This window comes from Felis catus, chromosome B2, assembly GCF_018350175.1.
Source record: "Felis catus isolate Fca126 chromosome B2, F.catus_Fca126_mat1.0, whole genome shotgun sequence".
NCBI lineage: Eukaryota > Metazoa > Chordata > Mammalia > Carnivora > Felidae > Felis > Felis catus.
In genome coordinates, this window is record NC_058372.1 from 12,669,263 (window position 1) to 12,686,479 (window position 17,217).

Genomic DNA, 17,217 nt, shown 5'->3' on the forward strand with positions numbered 1-17,217 from the left:
TTCTCCAAAGCTTGTTGTTTTCCTTTTGTTTAAGTCATGGCTGTTCTAATGGGTACGTGGTAGCATCTCACTGTAGACATGTAATTTCCAAACGCAGTCAAAGGAGGTGAGAACATCGTTTTTATGTTAGTGGAGGGGGGTAGACGATCGGAGGCTGTCTTTAAGCATCGTGGAGGCATTCTGCCAAGGAGTGGACTTAGCATGGAACGAAGATCGTATGTCTGATCTCACCTCTGGCTGCATGTTAGAAGCCCCTGGTGCATCTTTGAAAATGCCAATGCTGGGCCCTGCGGTCTAGGCGGATTCTGATTTAGCTGTCTAGAGTGAGGCGGGACGTTGGGATTGTTTTTGAAAGCAACCTGGGTGAGTCTAATGTGCAGCGAGGGTTGACTTCTTGATCTGCAGGTGCAGCAAGTAAGGCCCTGAGACCAAGGCTCCCGGATGTCTTGTCCCAGCCCACAGTTGCTGCCTCTGGGATACCTATTATTGCACACAGAACCAAGAACACAGTGAAACAGTACTGTCCCAGGCACAGGCATGACTTCCTTTGTGTTCTATCAGAAGCGCTTCGTCAACAATCTGGAGAGGCAGGTGATGGGGCCCAGCCCTCCACTTGGTCTGGTGGAATGGTCGATATCCGGTGGCCATGGGAGATGTCCAGTAAGTCAGTTCATTCAGCAGACTGGGAAGACTGAGACACCAGTGAGTTAGCTGATGGGTTTCCCCCATTGCTCCAATACTTCCGACTCTGGACCTAAAAACCTGGAACCACTCAATCCTCTTACGTGCGTGTGCCATTGGGTAACTGCCATGGGGAGGCTTTCTTGACTGGGCCCTGGCCCAGATTGGATGATGCTGGGTAGCATGTAGGTAGGAGCACCTACCTTTCTGTTCCACTGATTTGCCTGGCCACTGTTAGATTTGGACGGATCTAATCTTTGGTTAATGATTTGTTCTCACCCATGAACCCTGGTGGACTTCATTGATTATGTCTATTACTTGATCTGTTTCTCTTACGTGTATAATCGTCACGAAGTATAAGAAGGAGTTTATGGGCCAAATAGAAAGTCAGAACAGTTCCCACAAGACTTCCCTCGATTCTGACACCAGTTACAACTCTGGGAGACGGTGGTTCCCCAAACCACTCTCAGGTTCCATAATTCACTAGAAGCACTCACAAAACTCACGGGAAGCTGTTTTACTCACAGTTACAGATGACCACAGAGAAAGGATACAGACTGAAATCAGCCAAGGGAAGAGGCATATAGGGCAGACTCCGGAGGGGCCCAAAGATTCTGAGTTTCTCCCCATGGAGCTAGAGGGTGTTAACCTCCCCTGTTCACAGTGTGTACCCATGGAATATTGCCCCCAGGGAAGTTCACTCAAGTCTTGGTGTCTAGAGTTTTTATTGGAATTGAATCACATAGCATCCACATGGCTGTTCTGTCTCCAGCCCCTCCTGGAGGTGGGGTGAATACCTTTAATGGTTTGTTCCTCCAGATGTTGGAATGATACTGCACGGCCCAAAGCCCCCATCCTAAGTCACAAGGTTAGGCTGTCTGGAGGCCAGCCTTCCCCCCGCCCCGCGCCCCAGGGAAACACACATGCTCCTATCGGGCAGGACATCCCAGAAGCCTGGTAGCTGAGGCCAGACCTGTCTTTGAGTAAGGTTAATCCTGCACTACATACCAGCAGATCCACTCACAATCCAAGAGTGGGAACCCAGGTTTGTGTATAGATACACCAAGATTTTCATCTTATTTCTGCCATTTATGAGCCACGTAGCCTTAGGCAAATCGCTTACACCCTGAGTATCACACCCTTGTCTTTACAACAGGATGATCATACACGGGTTGTTGCTTGTGTGTAAAGCATTCCTGTAGCCTTATACAAAGACAGACTCAGTGACCTGTGTCGTGCCTGCTTTGCCTTGGGGAGGCTGGGTCCCAGGACGTCTCAGGGCCTTTGCAGTCGAGAAGACTGAAAGATTGTACAGTATCCCAGAGACTGGAACACAACCGTAGAAGGGAAACCAACATTTACTACCCTGGAGGAATGCTTTGTTAGTTTAGGGATTATCCAGGGGTTTCCACTTCCCTTTCATCCAGCCACATCAAGGGCAATGAATGCTTTGAGACCCTCTTAGAATGCCTTAGTCGCAGAAAGGCATTTTTCTGACTTGATGGGGATTTTCACATTCTCTGTTCATGCACTTGGACCATCTGATCTCCCAGAGATCCAGCCCCTGGCGCCTGGTAGAATCGAAGCCTCCTCTAGCGACTTCTGGTGCTTTGCTTTGTGCCATGTAGCAAAACTTAGGAGAGTGTGTGCAAGGAGACAGCTGGCAGCCTTCCTGTGGGATGTGGAAAAAGATTCTGCATTTCCCCACCACGCCTTTTGGGGATTACTCATCCAAGAAGTATTGTGGAAAAGCAGGCGGAGTGGAAGAAGGAACCCATACACTTACCCTTTACCAGGAAATGCCTATAGCTTGAGGTTAGCAAACCCCCTTTGTGTTTATTCTACTTGTATATGTTGAGTTGCTTGCACGCCCTTTGGTGTGAAGGGGGGCCTGTGCATTGGGACCGATTATCATTCCCTTGATCAACTGAAGAAAGAAAACAAATTGTCAGTTATCTGTGACTTTCTCTTTTGTATAAATCACAGCGTGAGGGAAGAAACCCCAGATGTTTGAAAGGATTGCTAGTTGGAAGGTCCTCTATTGGATTTGAGTGTGGAAGCAGGAGCGATTAGCAGCAGACAAGTGTGGGAAAGAACTGGGAACTGACAAGAAAGCATTTGCTGAATTATAACGACGATGGCTACCATTTATTGAGGGTGTGCATTCTGCCAAGCACTGTGCATGTGCCCATTTAATTGGCAGAGATATTAATTACAGCATCACACACTGTTGAAACACCCGCCTCCCTACACTGGGCACATGTATAATTTGAGTAAGATAAAGATGACGTTGAAAGAGAAAACATGTTACATAGGCACTTAGGGGTGAAGCCGGGTTGAGAACCTACAGTCTACCGCCCATAGCTTATTCTTCTTATTATCTCTGTCCTTCTTAGTGGAGTAATAATAATGTGGATGTGTTACCTTCCTGTCGGTAGTTCCATAATAATGTTAATACATATCCTGATATTCCAGGTATGCCAATGGATGTGGGCACCGCGTGAATTCTGTACTGAGCTATACCCCTGGAGGGCTAAGAACATTAAATTGAGAGTCAGACAATGAGGGGCATCTGGGTGACTCAGTCGGCTGAGCGTCCACCTTCGGCTCAGGTCTTGATCTCGCGGTTCGTGAGTTCGAGCCCTGTATCGGGCTTGCTGCTGTCAGCACAGAGCCCGCCTCGGATCCCCTGTCCCCCTCCCGCTGCCCCTCCCCCACTCGTGCTCTGTCAAAAATAAGTAAACATTTAAATGCCTAGCCAACTTGATGGCAGAAAACAGAATATTTGTCGATTTCACATAGTCTCCCCAAATTCATGATTTCCCTCCTCCTCCTCCTCCTTTTTCTTCTTCTTCTTCTTCTTCTTCTTCTTCTTCTTCTTCTTCTTCTTCTTCTTCTTAAAAAAAATGCAGATTCTTGTCCTTCCAGCCCCGACTCTAACTGTATTTATCTGCACCTGTCGCAGCCGTCCCCGGGATGAGACCACAGAGGGGCCTAGCACCGCTGCCCTCCGAGCAGGTCACTCTAGGGCTAGGCGAGAACCACCAAGTGCAGAGTGCCGGCAAGTGCCCGTGCATCTGACTGTCCCCAGCCTTCAGCCAGAGAGGTGAATAAACAGAGACTTGGGTGTCCCAGGGTGGCTAGTCTGGCACACGGGACACTTTAAAGCAGAAAGGTATTTGCTTATGTATTGAGCCGGGGAAGGTCGTGACAGAAAGTCATTTCCAGCTTTTCTTAAAAACTCAAACTCTGTTGGACAATTCATTTGGGACCAGTTTCAACCCAGATGGTTATCCCTCCAAGTGATTATTTTTCCGTCTTGAGCCTTTCCAGGAATCCCAGCGTGGGCAGGCTGCCAGGGGACTCTGGCTACCCAGATGCGGCAGTGACATTCCACATGAGCCGACTTCCAGGGACAGCACAGCCCAGCTGCCGGCCTCGCCCCTCTCCCCCTCCTCTTTCGCACATCCTGTCCTCCAGCGCGCGGACATGCGCCGCGTCCCCACGCGGTGGGCCCCACCCGCGTGGCAGATCCCCCCGTGTGTCCACAGGGAGGCAGAACCCACTAAAAACACCGTCTGGTCTCACTGTCCTCGTGTTGGCCAGGGGCAGTAATGGCAGAAGCCAGGAATCTGAGAAAAGCTTTCACCTAAGCTTGGTGAAGGCCGTCCCTCCGTGTTGCTGACAGCAGTAGGAAATAGCGGAGCCCCACTTAGGGACAAGGGACACGGCGGTTCAGCTACTTGCCGGGCAGAGGACTTCATCAGGAGAACAGCCAGAGCGGCCCTGCGTCTTGAGGATTCCCCTCCAGCATCTCGGTCAGGGCTTTCAATCGGAGGAAAGACTCCAGGTCTTTAGATGTGGCCCCAGCCAGGGGGCACCCAAATGGGGCCGCGTCGTTGCCAAAAAAACCTATACGTGAGCAGAGCCCCCCAGACTATTCTTCACGGTGCTGCTAATATGGAGAGCTGGACCGTTTCCTTATCCTACTAAAATCCCATCCGATGGGGCACATCCCTGTCTCCACAGCCAGGCACTGCCTCGGAGGGAGCCGCCCTGTCGTGCGCATTGTGGCCACTGAGGGGGAGGACAGGTGCACCTGGAGTGCAGACCTGAACTTACTTTTTGTGGCACTAGACGGGGAGAGAGGGTGTTCGTGTCCACGATTCTGAGCCACGCGGGATGTGGTCTCGGGGGTCTCAGTTCTACTATGATCCAGATCAGAACTGGGTGGGTGGCATTGAGCAGGGAGCCAGGTGGTGCTGGGGGTCCCCGGCTCACCTGTGAGGTGACAGGATCCAGACCTCTCCTCCTTAGTCACCCCAGCCCGTGGCACTGAGTACCACATGGTCAGCTGCAGTCCGAGATTAGCGCCGGCTTCCGTGCCCAGGCTCCATGGCCGTCTTTCCCCCTGTCGTCCCTGTGCATCCTGTCTTTCCCACGTGGAAGCTTTGCCATCGAGTTCCCATCACCATGGTGCAACCCCGTGCATCCGTCTGCCCGACATCATGGTTGGAAAGAATAAAAAAGTGGTTTCCAGTGCTGGCTTCTCCTCTGACTGTGAGGCCTTAACCAAGCCTGTGTCCCCCGCTGAAAAACTAGAGATGAAAATACAAACCTCAAGAGATTGTAGGGACACCTGGGTGGCTCAGTCGGTCGGGCGTCCGACCTCAGCTCAGGTCGTGATCTCTCAGTCCGTGAGTTCGAGCCCCGCGTCGGGCTCTGTGCTGACAGCCCGGAGCCTGGAGCCTGCTTCGGATTCTGTGAATCCGTCTTTCTCTGCCCCTCCCCCACTTGTCCTCTGTCTCTCTCACTCTCAAAAATGAATAAATGTTAAAAAAAATTGTTTTAAAAAGAGTTTGTTGCAAGGGGTAAGTAAGATGCTTAAGTCGAGTTATTGGCCTATGTTAGATGATGGATAAATGGAAGCCATTCGTGTTAATGTCCTAGGGATGCCTAACAAATTACCACAAACGTGGGGGCTTATAAAACGGGAGAAATTCATCGCACAATTTTGGGGGCCAGATGTCTGAAATCAAGGTGTTGACAGGACGCTGCTCCCACCAGAGGCTCTTAGGGAGGATCTGTCCTTGACTTCTCTGGCTGCAGGGGGCTTCAAGTGTTCCTTGGCTTGGGGCCGTAAAACCCCATTGTCTCTCCTTCCGTCTTCATATGGTGCCGTGTGTCTGTGTGTCTCAAATCTTTCTCTGCCTTTCTCTTACAAGGAGACTTGTCATTGGATGGAGGGCTCACCTGGACAATCTGTCATCATCTCATCCCAAGATCCTGGAACACATTCCCTTTTATTCCAAGTCAAGTCGCACTCATCACTTCCAGATGGCCATACCTTTTGGGGGTCCTCTGTTCAGTCCACTGCCCTATCTTGTTAGTGGTGCAAATTAAGGTACCCATGTACCTTTTCCTTATGTCCTCAAGCACTTGTGTAGATTGCGGATGGTAAGCTGTTATTCTTTGGTGTTTCTCTTCGCGCTCGCTGCACTTCTGTGAAGGGCAAGGTCCGCGTCACAAGAGGCAGAGGAGAGAAGGGGGGCCCGCATGTGTGGGGGTATAGCTAGCGGCCTCTTCTGCAAAGTTGGGCTCACCTCTCCAGTGGCCTCTGGCCTAAAGGGACCTGGAGTGGACCCTTCGTTCTCTTCAGAAGCCACCTCATTTTGGAGCAGGAGGCCTGCGCCGTGAAGCTCTATGCCAGGCAGAGCAGAGAGAACATATAATCGCTCTGCACTGAGGACACAGCAAAAAGAAAGTTGGAAAGTAGGCTAGGCTTATGAGCAAGCCAGCTTGACACGGGTGAAATCACGGTCTCAAAATCTTTGTAATGAAAAAAAATATATAACAATAGGGAGCATGAGCACCTGGGCAGGACAGGGGTCTCCTCCACTTATCTGGGACCATCAGTCTCCAAACTCAGTCTCAACCCTTGGGGCGACACAGGGATCCCGCCTCATTAGGCTGCCCAACCTATTCTTAACAGTTCTAACTACTTGCTGATTTTCACTGTACCTACTCAAGTGATCCGGGGCTGAGTTCTGTGCTCCCGCCTTCCGGGGACAGCCCCGTAGAGACTGAGCATTGCTCTTATGTTCCGGTTTCTCCCGTGCTTCCCCAGGCCATATATACTCAGCTGCCTCCGCTGTTACTTGCCTGCCTTGCGTCCAGACCTCTCAATGACCCAGTCGGTCCACCCTGGACCCACTTCGTTGTGCCCTGACCCCCTGCCTCAGTACTTGGACTGTACTTTTACCAAAATATGATGTTGCAGGATTTATCCCTTTTATTCTGAACGTTGCGTTATCAGTGAAGCTCAGAATCACTCCAGCCTTGCAGGCACCACACCAAACTGTTGGTTCATATGAAATGTATGGTCAAACAAAAAATCGCTAGGCTCCTTCATTGGAACCAATCTCTCCAGCCCCTGCTACCGAATGAGTTGAGCTGTTGAAACTGAGGGCAAGCATTTACATTTATTCTCAGCAATCTTAATTTTCTTGGTTTTGTGCCATCGCTCCCAGCTTCTGAGGATGTATAGGTTCCCCTCCCGCTGTTGGAAAGCAGAGTGTTCCTATGAAAACTCTTGTAAGCCCAAATGGCATTAAGCGAAGAAGTAATTACCATTAATTTACCTGGAGAACGTTGTAGCATTCCCAGACCCCCCCAAAATAACCTCTCTTAGGCTTTTCTGATACCTTAGGACACATCTTGCTAACAGATGCACCAAGTAAATCCCGATAAAGCCCAGATGCTCAAAGAACACAGTCCAAACTATGGCCGCTGGATGCTGAGAGGCTGGGTGTAGTTCCCCAGAAAGGCGCTTGGTGGCGCTACTCACGCTGTTCGGTGCGCGCTGCCTCCACAACAGCTCACGGCAAGACAGGTGCTGAAGGCTGGGGTTTTTTTGTTTTTTGTGGTTTTTTGTTTTTTTGTTTTTTTGTTTTGCTTTTCGCCTTTTTTGCAGAAGCAAAATCCTCTTTGGAATGCTTTTGGTTTGCAAAAGCAGGTGCTAACGTAGGTCTTTAGTAAAAGCCAAGCGTAAGGCAAACTTTGACAAAGTGGAGGATACCTGTATCTGAATATTAATCGCAATAATCTAGAAAACGTCTCTTCTAGCTTTCTGTTCCCTCTGAAGACGATTTTTTTTAACGCTAATAAAATGTTGGGCAGAATAGAACTAAAAATAGAGTTCTGGCATACTATTTGCTCCACACTGACACTGAACAGTTAGAGCCCACTGTCCATGTTTGAACTAAGGTGAGTCTCTGATGAATGAATCTGTGACCCACTTCCCTCGGGGCACGCTTGTCCCATCCACTGTGAAGGTAGCTAATTGTGCGGTCATCCCACCCTCACCTCTCTCCATCCTGAAGCCCCACGGATGACAGAGTTAGGCCTGCTTTTCATAGTTAACCTGAATGAAGAACTGTGTGGAGTGAACAGAAAGGACACCGGCAAGCCAGGACTTCGAGAATCCTGGCGGAGCCCCGGTGACCTCCCCTGTCATGGCCAGGCGTTCTGTCTCCTAAATGGTCCTGCAGTTTTTCCAGAACTGACCCAGATTCATCAGTTCATGCCTCTCTCGTGCACAGACGTGCGTGTCCCACAGCCATGGGGTCCGCTCAAGCTCGGAAACTCACACAGTTGGGTGCGCCGGGCAGAGCAGTTCCGTTTACAGCCATGACCTGGGAGAGCAGTTTTAGGACTGTATGTATCCAACTCCTAGGAGTGGCTCCCGTTGAAAGCAGTTGTTATTTACAGGACTTGGACTCCATGGGGACACATTCCCACATCCTCCAGCTCAGAAGCATCTCGTTTGCCTATCATTTCTGAAAGACCGTAATGGGGGAAGTTTTTTTGAATTATAGCGAAGATGTAAGTGTGGGGCTTCTTTTGTTAAATTTTGTTCTGCGTCTTGATGATTGAGTCTCATATAAAATTGATGATAACAGCTTTTTTAAAGTGCGTTTCCATATATTTTGTGAAGACACAAAGAACAGGAAGAAAAGGAGCATTTGTTACTTAGAACTCTATTGAGTCTCAGTGACCCCCAAATAAACACCGGCATATTTCCTACATATTAGCTGCTTATCGCCAAGGCTCCATCCAGTCTGCGTTTGCTTTCGCAACACCCCCTTCATCAGAAAGAGAGGCTAGAGAAGTTTAATTTGCTTAGAAGCTTATGATTAGAAAATTTAATCTCATACCTGAGTTTCTGAAACCTTCCTGTGCATATGAGTCATCTGGCAATCTTGTTAAAATGCAGATTCTAAGTCAGGAGGGCTGGGTGGGGCCTGGGGTCCTACATTTCTAAAGCTGTCGGGGCTACTGGTGTTGCTGGTTTGAGGCCTGCACTCTGGAGAGCAAAGCCTTATTACACTGGGTTAAACGATAAAATACGAATAGGGCAATAGGTTAAAATGTAGATATAAAGATGCTTAAGATAAGTGCATTCAGAGCCGAGATTCTCAGGCAAACCGTATGTGGTTAAACCCTTAATAACTTTGTCTCGATTCATCCAGTAACTTTCTTAATAATAATGTTTGAACAATAGGATGTGTATATATGGTTCTTTGGGAACTTAGCGTTTAGAAAATAGTGTGTGGCCTCATGTCGTGAAGAAATCTTTCTGTTGTTCATCCAGAAGTGAGCCCCCCAGGGGCCCAGCTAAACTATTGTGTTTCAGCCCCAAGAAGGTGGTTAGGGACACAGAGGCCATTTGTCTGCAGCTAGAAAAAGACCCTACAAGGCAAAAATTCCACTCTCCTTTTTTTCTCTTTTTCTCTTTTTTTTTTTTAAATCTCTTTCTCTCTCCCTTCCTTTTCCTCTCTCTGCTTTTCCACCTTCACATTATATACCCCTCCATTCTTTCAATTCCGTGAAGAATCAAATCCCGTTACCGGGGACCTGGTGGCAAACTGTGGCGCCCTCTAGTGGTTCTCTGAAAGTACAGCAAGACTCAATCCCTCCCCTCGCAGTGCTTCCTGATGGCAGCTTCAGATAGTACAGAGCTAGTGGGCACGGAGATGGGACACATGTCCTGTAATTGGAGAGCCCCGTCTCCTCCAAGCTGCAGTGGCAAATAGGAGACATTCTAGATTCTAAATGGAGGAGGAGGATGGGTTGAAATTTGTATCAGTCTGGCTCTAGGTCGCTCCAGCTCCCGTGGTAATCTCTGGATCCTTGATTTATCATTAGTATTATCTGCAAAAGACATTTATCAATGGCTCGCTTTTCAGAAGAATAAATGTGAATCTGTGCATTAAGGCCAATATGTCCCGGTGGTCCATTAACAGAAGACCAGCCCTGGAGTCTGTACAGAGATCTTTAGGGCCAGCTAAGCCAGTGTCTCTCAAATACACACTATAAATAAACTAAGGCACTACTGAGCACCAAGTCAGCATTCCTTTTCAGATTCACTAAAGCTGGGCTCTTTAAGAAGTACCTTCAGAGGGGGTTTCTGGTTTGGGGTATTGTGCATTCGGTTGTACAGGCAATTTTACATTTGCATTGCTAATGGACCTCTTTTGAATGTGTTTGACATTTTGCTTGGCTTTGAAAGGACTTTTATGCTGCTGCTTTTTCTTCCCTCGAGCTGCCTTGGGCTAATTAACCTATTCCCTTACTGGCTGGGCCTACTATATGCAAATGTTCTCATTTTGGATTCTGACATATCACTCTTGCATGAACATCCCTAATGAAATCCTGTGGGGTTTTATTGGAGCAGTGCTACTGTGGAACCAGCAGGGGGCGCGTGGAACGGTTTGCTCTGAGTGGCTCTAAATGACTTTGCTAGTTGATGTGGGAAAGTGGGAGTTATACAATTCTTTAAGTGACTCTTGAGATCTAAAGCTAAAAGATCATTGTCAGCACTTGTTAAGCAGCCAGAAGGGGCAACTGATTTTTTTTTAGAAGTTTGTGATTTAATTTTATTCTGTCATTGTTTTAAACGTAGCACTGGCCCCCTGATTGATTTGCAAATATTGTGCGTAAATTATGGGCTGCGCTGTTTATAAAAGAAGGCTACACAGAGCACGGTTATTCTGAACGTATAAAAGCCCTAGGTCGGGAGGGGATATAAGTGACATCATTTCTTCAACACAGGTATTTCTCCGGCATGAACGTACTAGATCTTTGCACTTTGTTTTTTGTTTCCATCCCAGGCTTTAAAGTGCCTCTCCTGTCAAATGAGAAACCCTGTTCTTATTGAAATGACCTTTGATGTTGAGACCCCAAATTTACAAACTTCCACCTCGTGTGCCCCTGACCACAACCATTAAGGACAGGCACTGTCTTTTGAATAATCTTTTAAAAATTTTTTTTTTCAACGTTTATTTATTTTTGGGACAGAGAGAGACAGAGCATGAACGGGGGAGGGGCAGAGAGAGAGGGAGACACAGAATCGGAAACAGGCTCCAGGCTCTGAGCCATCAGCCCAGAGCCCGACGCGGGGCTCGAACTCACGGACCGCGAGATCGTGACCTGGCTGAAGTCGGACGCTTAACCGACTGCGCCACCCAGGCGCCCCTTGAATAATCTTTTTATTGTGATGTTTGGTAACGATGTTGAAGCAAGAGTAACAATGGCCGCTAAAATCATTGGCCAAAAAAAAAAAGGTTACCGATTAGGCTGGGGTAGTGCAGCTACATAGGAGAGATGGGGATAAGCTGGGACAGGCAAGAGGAGAGAAAAGAGGCCGTGTGACGGTGGGGATGCCCCATTGCTTCAGCGTCAGCAAGGACCAGATGCTGAAGGCTGCTTGCTGCCTTGTTGTGCTTGTTTTAAAATCAGAGTGTAGAAGGGGCACCGGGGTGGCTCAGTCGGTGAGGCGTCTGACCTCCGCTCAGGCCACGGCCTTGCGGTCTGTGGGTTTGAGCCCCTTGTCAGGCCCTCTGCGGTCAGCGCTGAGCCTGCTTCGGGTACTCGTGTCCCCTCTCTCTCTGCTCCTCCCCCACTTGTGCTGTCTCTCTCTCTGAAAAATAAAAGAAAGTAAAAAAAAAAAAAAAACAAATAAATAAAATAAGTAAATGATGGGGCGCCTGGGTGGCTCAGTCTGTTAAGCGTCCGACTTTGGCTCAGGTCATAATCTCACAGTTCATGAGTTCAAGCCCCACGTGGGGCTCTGTGCTGACAGCTGGGAGCCTGGAGCCTGCTTCGGATTCTGTGTCTCCCTCTCTCTCTCTGCCCCTCCCCCACTCATGCTCAGTCTCTCTCTCTTTCTCTCAAAAATAAATAAAGATTAAAAAATGTTTATAAAATCAGATTGTAGAAAAGAGGGTCTGGGTAGGAGAAATGCTAAAACCCAAAGCCCCGTGCCTCAGTTTCCCAGGATGCCCGCACGTGACAGTGCTTGTGTCTACAGCTGGTGCCTGCAGGGGGCACTCGCATCTGCTCATTAGCCCGGTTCCTGTTGGTCCCACGGATGTGCTGCCTGTTGCCAGTGGGTGTCCATCTGCCCACACAGTCACGGTGACTCCAAGTTCACCGGCCACTGAGGGACTGAGATATATGTATGTAACTGGCTCCCAGCCCACTATTTATAGATCGCGATTGAGGCGCATGGGGCTGATTGATCTGAAAAGAGGTTTCATCTCTAGGGTTAATGGCGGGTTGGCCTTTTCCAAGGAGAAAGGGAGGGAGCTGGTGTGAAGAGAAAATTCAGAGACTACATGGAAAGAGAGAGAGAGAGAGAGAGAGAGAGAGACAGAAAGAAAGAAAGAATAACCGTCATGAAGGAGAAACCTTCAACATAGCCTCCCTATTAGCGCACTTTTTTTGTGTGCGTAACCATAACCATATTCATTTTTTAACTGTCTCACAGATTTCTTTTGGCTTTCTGTTACCCTATGAGTAGCTGTACTGGGAATTCTTTGGAAACTTGTAGAGAACAAGATTATTTTTGGCTGCCTCTGCTGAGTTGGCATGTGGTATTGTGCATGTGTGCGAGGGAAGAGAGAGTGGCTTTGGACCAGAGTATGGACCCTGAGTCAGGCAGAACCTTTGAACCTTTGAGTAGGAGCCCCGGCAGGTGAGGCATCAGACCTTACACCTGAAGCTGACCCGGCACTACCCCCCCCCACCCCCGACCTTACTCCTGAAGATGGCCTGAGACTGCCCCCCCCCACCCCCCGCCCCCGACCTCTGCCAACCCCAGACCTTACACCTGAAGGTGGCCTGGGACCCCTCCCCCACTCCTCACCTGCTCCTTCCCAGCACCTGCATCTGAGGCCGACTTCCCCTAATGTCACCCTTCCTGTGGGCTTCTTTGGATTTCCCAGCAAGGCAAAGAAGAGGTAAAGAAGGGACCAGCATTTCTGAAAAGGAAATTTAAGAACCAAATCACCTCCCCCGTAAGAAGAAAAGAAAATAGGGAGAGAGGGTATTGAGAAACGCAGAGGGTCTTAGGGGAGCTGTTCATGCCATCAGAAGGTATCTGCTGTGAGGTTCTGACCTCCCGGTTATCCTCACGTCTACCTGATGTGCTCTCCAGCGTGGCCAGTGTTCTCACGGGCTTTAGTGCTGGGGCCCGTGGTCAGGTTTTGGGGAATTCACGTGGAAGCCAGAGGCCTGGTCTCAGTCTGATGTTCTGATCTCCTTTCCCTCCTCTTCCCCTCGCCCCCCACCCTGTCTGCCTCTTCCCAGATTCCAGAGCTGCTGCGGGCCGTTCGCACCCACGGGGAGATGATTCCTCATGAAGAGCCTGGATCCCCTACAGAAATCAAATGTGACTTTCCATGTATCAGACTAAAACCAGAGCCAGCCAGACAGTGAAACAGTCACCGTGGAGGGGGGACGGCGAAAAATGAAATCCAACCAAGAGCGGAGCAACGAATGCCTGCCTCCCAAGAAGCGCGAGATCCCCGCCACCAGCCGGCCTTCGGAGGAGAAGGCCGCCGCGGCGCCCAGCGACAACCACCGGGCGGAGGCCGTGGCATGGCTCCCCGGCAACCCGGGGGGCCGCGGCCACGGGGGCGGCAGGCACGGCCCGGCGGGGGCCCCGGTGGAGCTGGGTTTACAGCAGGGAATAGGTTTACACAAAGCGCTGTCCGCGGGGCTGGACTACTCCCCGCCCAGCGCGCCCAGGTCCGTGCCGGCGACCACCACGCTGCCCGCCGCGTACCCTCCCCCGCAGTCGGGGACGCCGGTGTCCCCCGTGCAGTACGCTCACCTGCCGCACACTTTCCAGTTCATCGGGTCCTCCCAGTACAGCGGGCCCTACGCCGGGTTCATCCCTTCGCAGCTGATCTCCCCGACGGCCAGCCCCGTCACCAGTGCCGTGGCCTCGGCCGCGGGGGCCACCACTCCATCCCAGCGCTCCCAGCTGGAAGCCTATTCCACTCTGCTGGCCAACATGGGCAGTCTGAGCCAAGCCTCGGGACACAAGGCTGAGCAGCAGCACCTGGGCAGGACGTCGGGGCTCGGCCCCCCGGGGTCCCCCCCTCCCACCCAGCAAAACCAGTACGTGCACATCTCCAGCTCTCCGCAGAGCGCCGGGCGCACGGCGTCCCCTCCGGCCATCCCCGTCCACCTGCACCCGCACCAGACGATGATCCCACACACGCTCACCCTGGGGCCCTCCCCCCAGGTCGTAGTGCAATACACCGACTCCGGCGGCCACTTCGTCCCGCGGGAGGCCGCCAAGAAAGCCGACAGCGGCAGGCTGCAGGCCATGCAGGCCAAGGAGCTCCTGAACGGCGAGATGGAGAAGGGCCGCAGGTACGGGGCCCCGAGCTCCGCCGACCTGGGCCTGGTGAAGGCCGGGAAGTCGCTTCCTCACCCATACGAGTCCAGGCACGTGGTGGTGCACCCGAGCGCCGCGGACTACGGCGGTCGGGACTCCTCGGGGGTCCGGGCCTCTGTGATGGTCCTGCCCACCAGCAGCGCGCCCGCCGCCGACCTGGAGGTGCAGCCGGTCACGCACCGGGAGGCCTCGCCCTCCACCCTCAACGACAAAAGCGGCCTGCATCTAGGGAAGCCCGGGCACCGGTCCTACGCGCTGTCACCCCAACAGGCCCTGGGCCCCGAAGGCGTGAAGGCCGCCGCCGTCGCCACGCTGTCCCCCCACACGGTCATCCAGACCACACACAGCGCCTCGGAGCCACTCCCGGTCGGACTGCCGGCCACCGCCTTCTACGCGGGGACCCAAGCGCCGGTCATCGGCTACCTGAGCAGCCAGCAGCAGGCGATCACGTACGCCGGCAGCCTGCCCCAGCACCTGGTGATCCCCGGCACGCAGCCCCTGCTCATCCCGGTCGGCGGCGCCGACGTGGAGGGCTCGGGAGCCGCCCCCGCCATCGCCACGTCGTCGCCCCAGTTTGCGGCAGTGCCTCACACGTTCGTCACCACCGCCCTCCCCAAGAACGAGAACTTCAGCCCGGAGGCCCTGGCCACGCAGGCCGCCTACCCAGCCATGGTGCAGGCCCAGATCCACCTGCCCGTGGTGCAGTCCGTGGCGTCCCCCGCCGCCGCGCCCCCCACGCTGCCCCCCTACTTCATGAAAGGCTCCATCATCCAGTTGGCCAACGGGGAGCTGAAGAAGGTGGAGGACTTGAAGACAGAAGACTTCATCCAGAGCGCCGAGATCAGCAGCGACCTGAAGATCGACTCCAGCACCGTGGAGAGGATCGAGGACAGCCACCACCCGGGCGTGGCGGTGATACAGTTTGCCGTCGGGGAGCACCGAGCACAGGTAACCTTCACCCCCTCCCCCTGCGCTGGGCGCACACACACACACAGTCATGCGGTCCTCCCTGGTTTCCCTGGCAACATGAGCCTCTTCCAAGAGGCAGACTGCAACGGGCTGTGCGGAGAATTGAGGGTTTTCCTTCACCCCTAGACTCTGCAGGACCATCACCTTTCCCAGCCAGGTTCTAAGCCCCAACGCCCCAAGGCACTTGTTTGTAAGGAATTCACTTCTGTGCTCCTAGACCGGAGGGCTTAGGAAAGGTACCATCCTCCGGAAGACTGGAAAAATCACTCCTGGGCGTGTTTTTGTTTTTGTTTTTGTTTTTTATTCTGTAGTTTAGATGAGGAACCTTGAGTGAGAAACGCGGCCGGCAGGCTCAAGCCTTTCTAGGGGTCACTGTGCCCTTCTTCTCTGCCAGGAAAAGGCAGTGCTGGTCCGGGTGGCCACCTTAGACGGTCAGAGTCCCCACGTCCCATTCCAACATCCGTGTTTTAAAATGTTATTACTCTTTAGGTGTGGGGAGGCTGACAGATGGGGGGCACAGCCGCCGTTGAAAGGTGGCTTGTTCTGCTCGGATCCCAAGAAGATGGACACGCCGCATGGGGAATCGCCAGAGTCAGTCAGGAGGCAGGGGGACGAGGAGGGAACGTGGGCAAGAGCCTTTATTGTGGGAAGGAACGAGCAGGCTTAGGATTGGCTGGTGTGGATAATTTCAGGGGGCTCTGGGGCAGAGCTGCCCCTGGGTGTCTGCTACCTGGGCCTGGGGTGATTGGGGCAGGTGGATAGGGGCCCCAAGGTGAAAGCCCAGTAGAGGCGGTGGTTGGGGGTGTGGGTTTTTGGTTTGCGTGTGAAGATGTCTCTCCCAGGCAAGGAATCAGCTAACCCTGGGAGGGGCATCCCCTCTAGAGGCAGCAAGGCTCCGAGATGTCAAAGCATCGGAAGGTCGGAAGTAAAAGGCACGGTTAACATAGTCCCAGAATCCCAGGTGATCTCCTGGGCTCGTAGTAAACAGGAACCACCAGCAGTAAACGCAGTCGTGGTGAGTCGCGTTAAAGCCTGGAACTATTACTGACTCTCTTAATTTCCGTGGGCTCCTTCCGTGCACTCTTTTGACTCTCTTAAATCACCTGAACCCCTTTATTCCGTGGCCCATTGATATAAAGCACTGTCCAGGTGGCTTCGAGTCCAGCAGGTGTGGCCTCCAGGCTGGGAGCTTCCTCGGCCGTCGAGCCCAGATCTCCTGGGAATGTTTCCATTGAGGACTTTGAAAAACCCCAGAGGTGACAGCGCCTCCCTCACGTTTGAGTTGAAAATGGTCATAGTATAGCTGATATTTGGGACATTCAAAAATAATAAATAAATAAATAAATAAATAAATAAATAAATAAATAAGACTAATTCATGGTTTAAATTGTTTTGGGCAGACTTTTAAGAGATCAAGTTTTAGGGGAGGGGGGATTTTCGAGGGTTTTCCAGAAGGGCTTGGGAGTGACCAGATGTCAGGTCTCGCACAGTGTCAGGGGGCCTGCGATGCCAAGAGCTTTTAGCCCCCAAAGATTTCTTTTTTATGGTACAGCGTCACTATAGGCTTACGGTCTTTGGTTCGGGACCAAGTAAGATGTCTCCAAGTTCAGATTAAAAAAAAAAAAAAAAATGCAAAACAGCAGGACTTTTCTTTAAGCGGCGTCATTATTTCGAACTCCCTCCCCGTCTGTGGTTGCCGCTCTCTCCCTCCTGCCTATGTAGTGTTGGAGGTGGGCACTGGAAGGAAAAAATGAGTTGTCTTGTAACAGGCTCCAGATGAAGCATGGAAATAAACAGGAATGCAAGTGAATGTGTTT

General features: G+C 51.6%; 1 protein-coding gene across 18 annotated transcripts in view; it reads left to right on the forward strand.

Annotated features, from left to right (window-relative positions):
- ATXN1 (ataxin 1) overlaps positions 1 to 17,217 on the forward strand; it is a 415,607-nt gene that overhangs the window by 382,782 nt on the left and 15,608 nt on the right. For all 18 annotated transcript variants that reach the window (XM_023253653.2, XM_045057078.1, XM_023253654.2 and 15 more), the window contains one exon: positions 13,333 to 15,379. In XM_023253653.2, coding sequence (XP_023109421.1) covers positions 13,493 to 15,379 — 1,887 coding nt within the window. In that variant the 5' untranslated portion in view covers positions 13,333 to 13,492. The remainder of the gene's footprint in view (positions 1 to 13,332; positions 15,380 to 17,217) is intronic.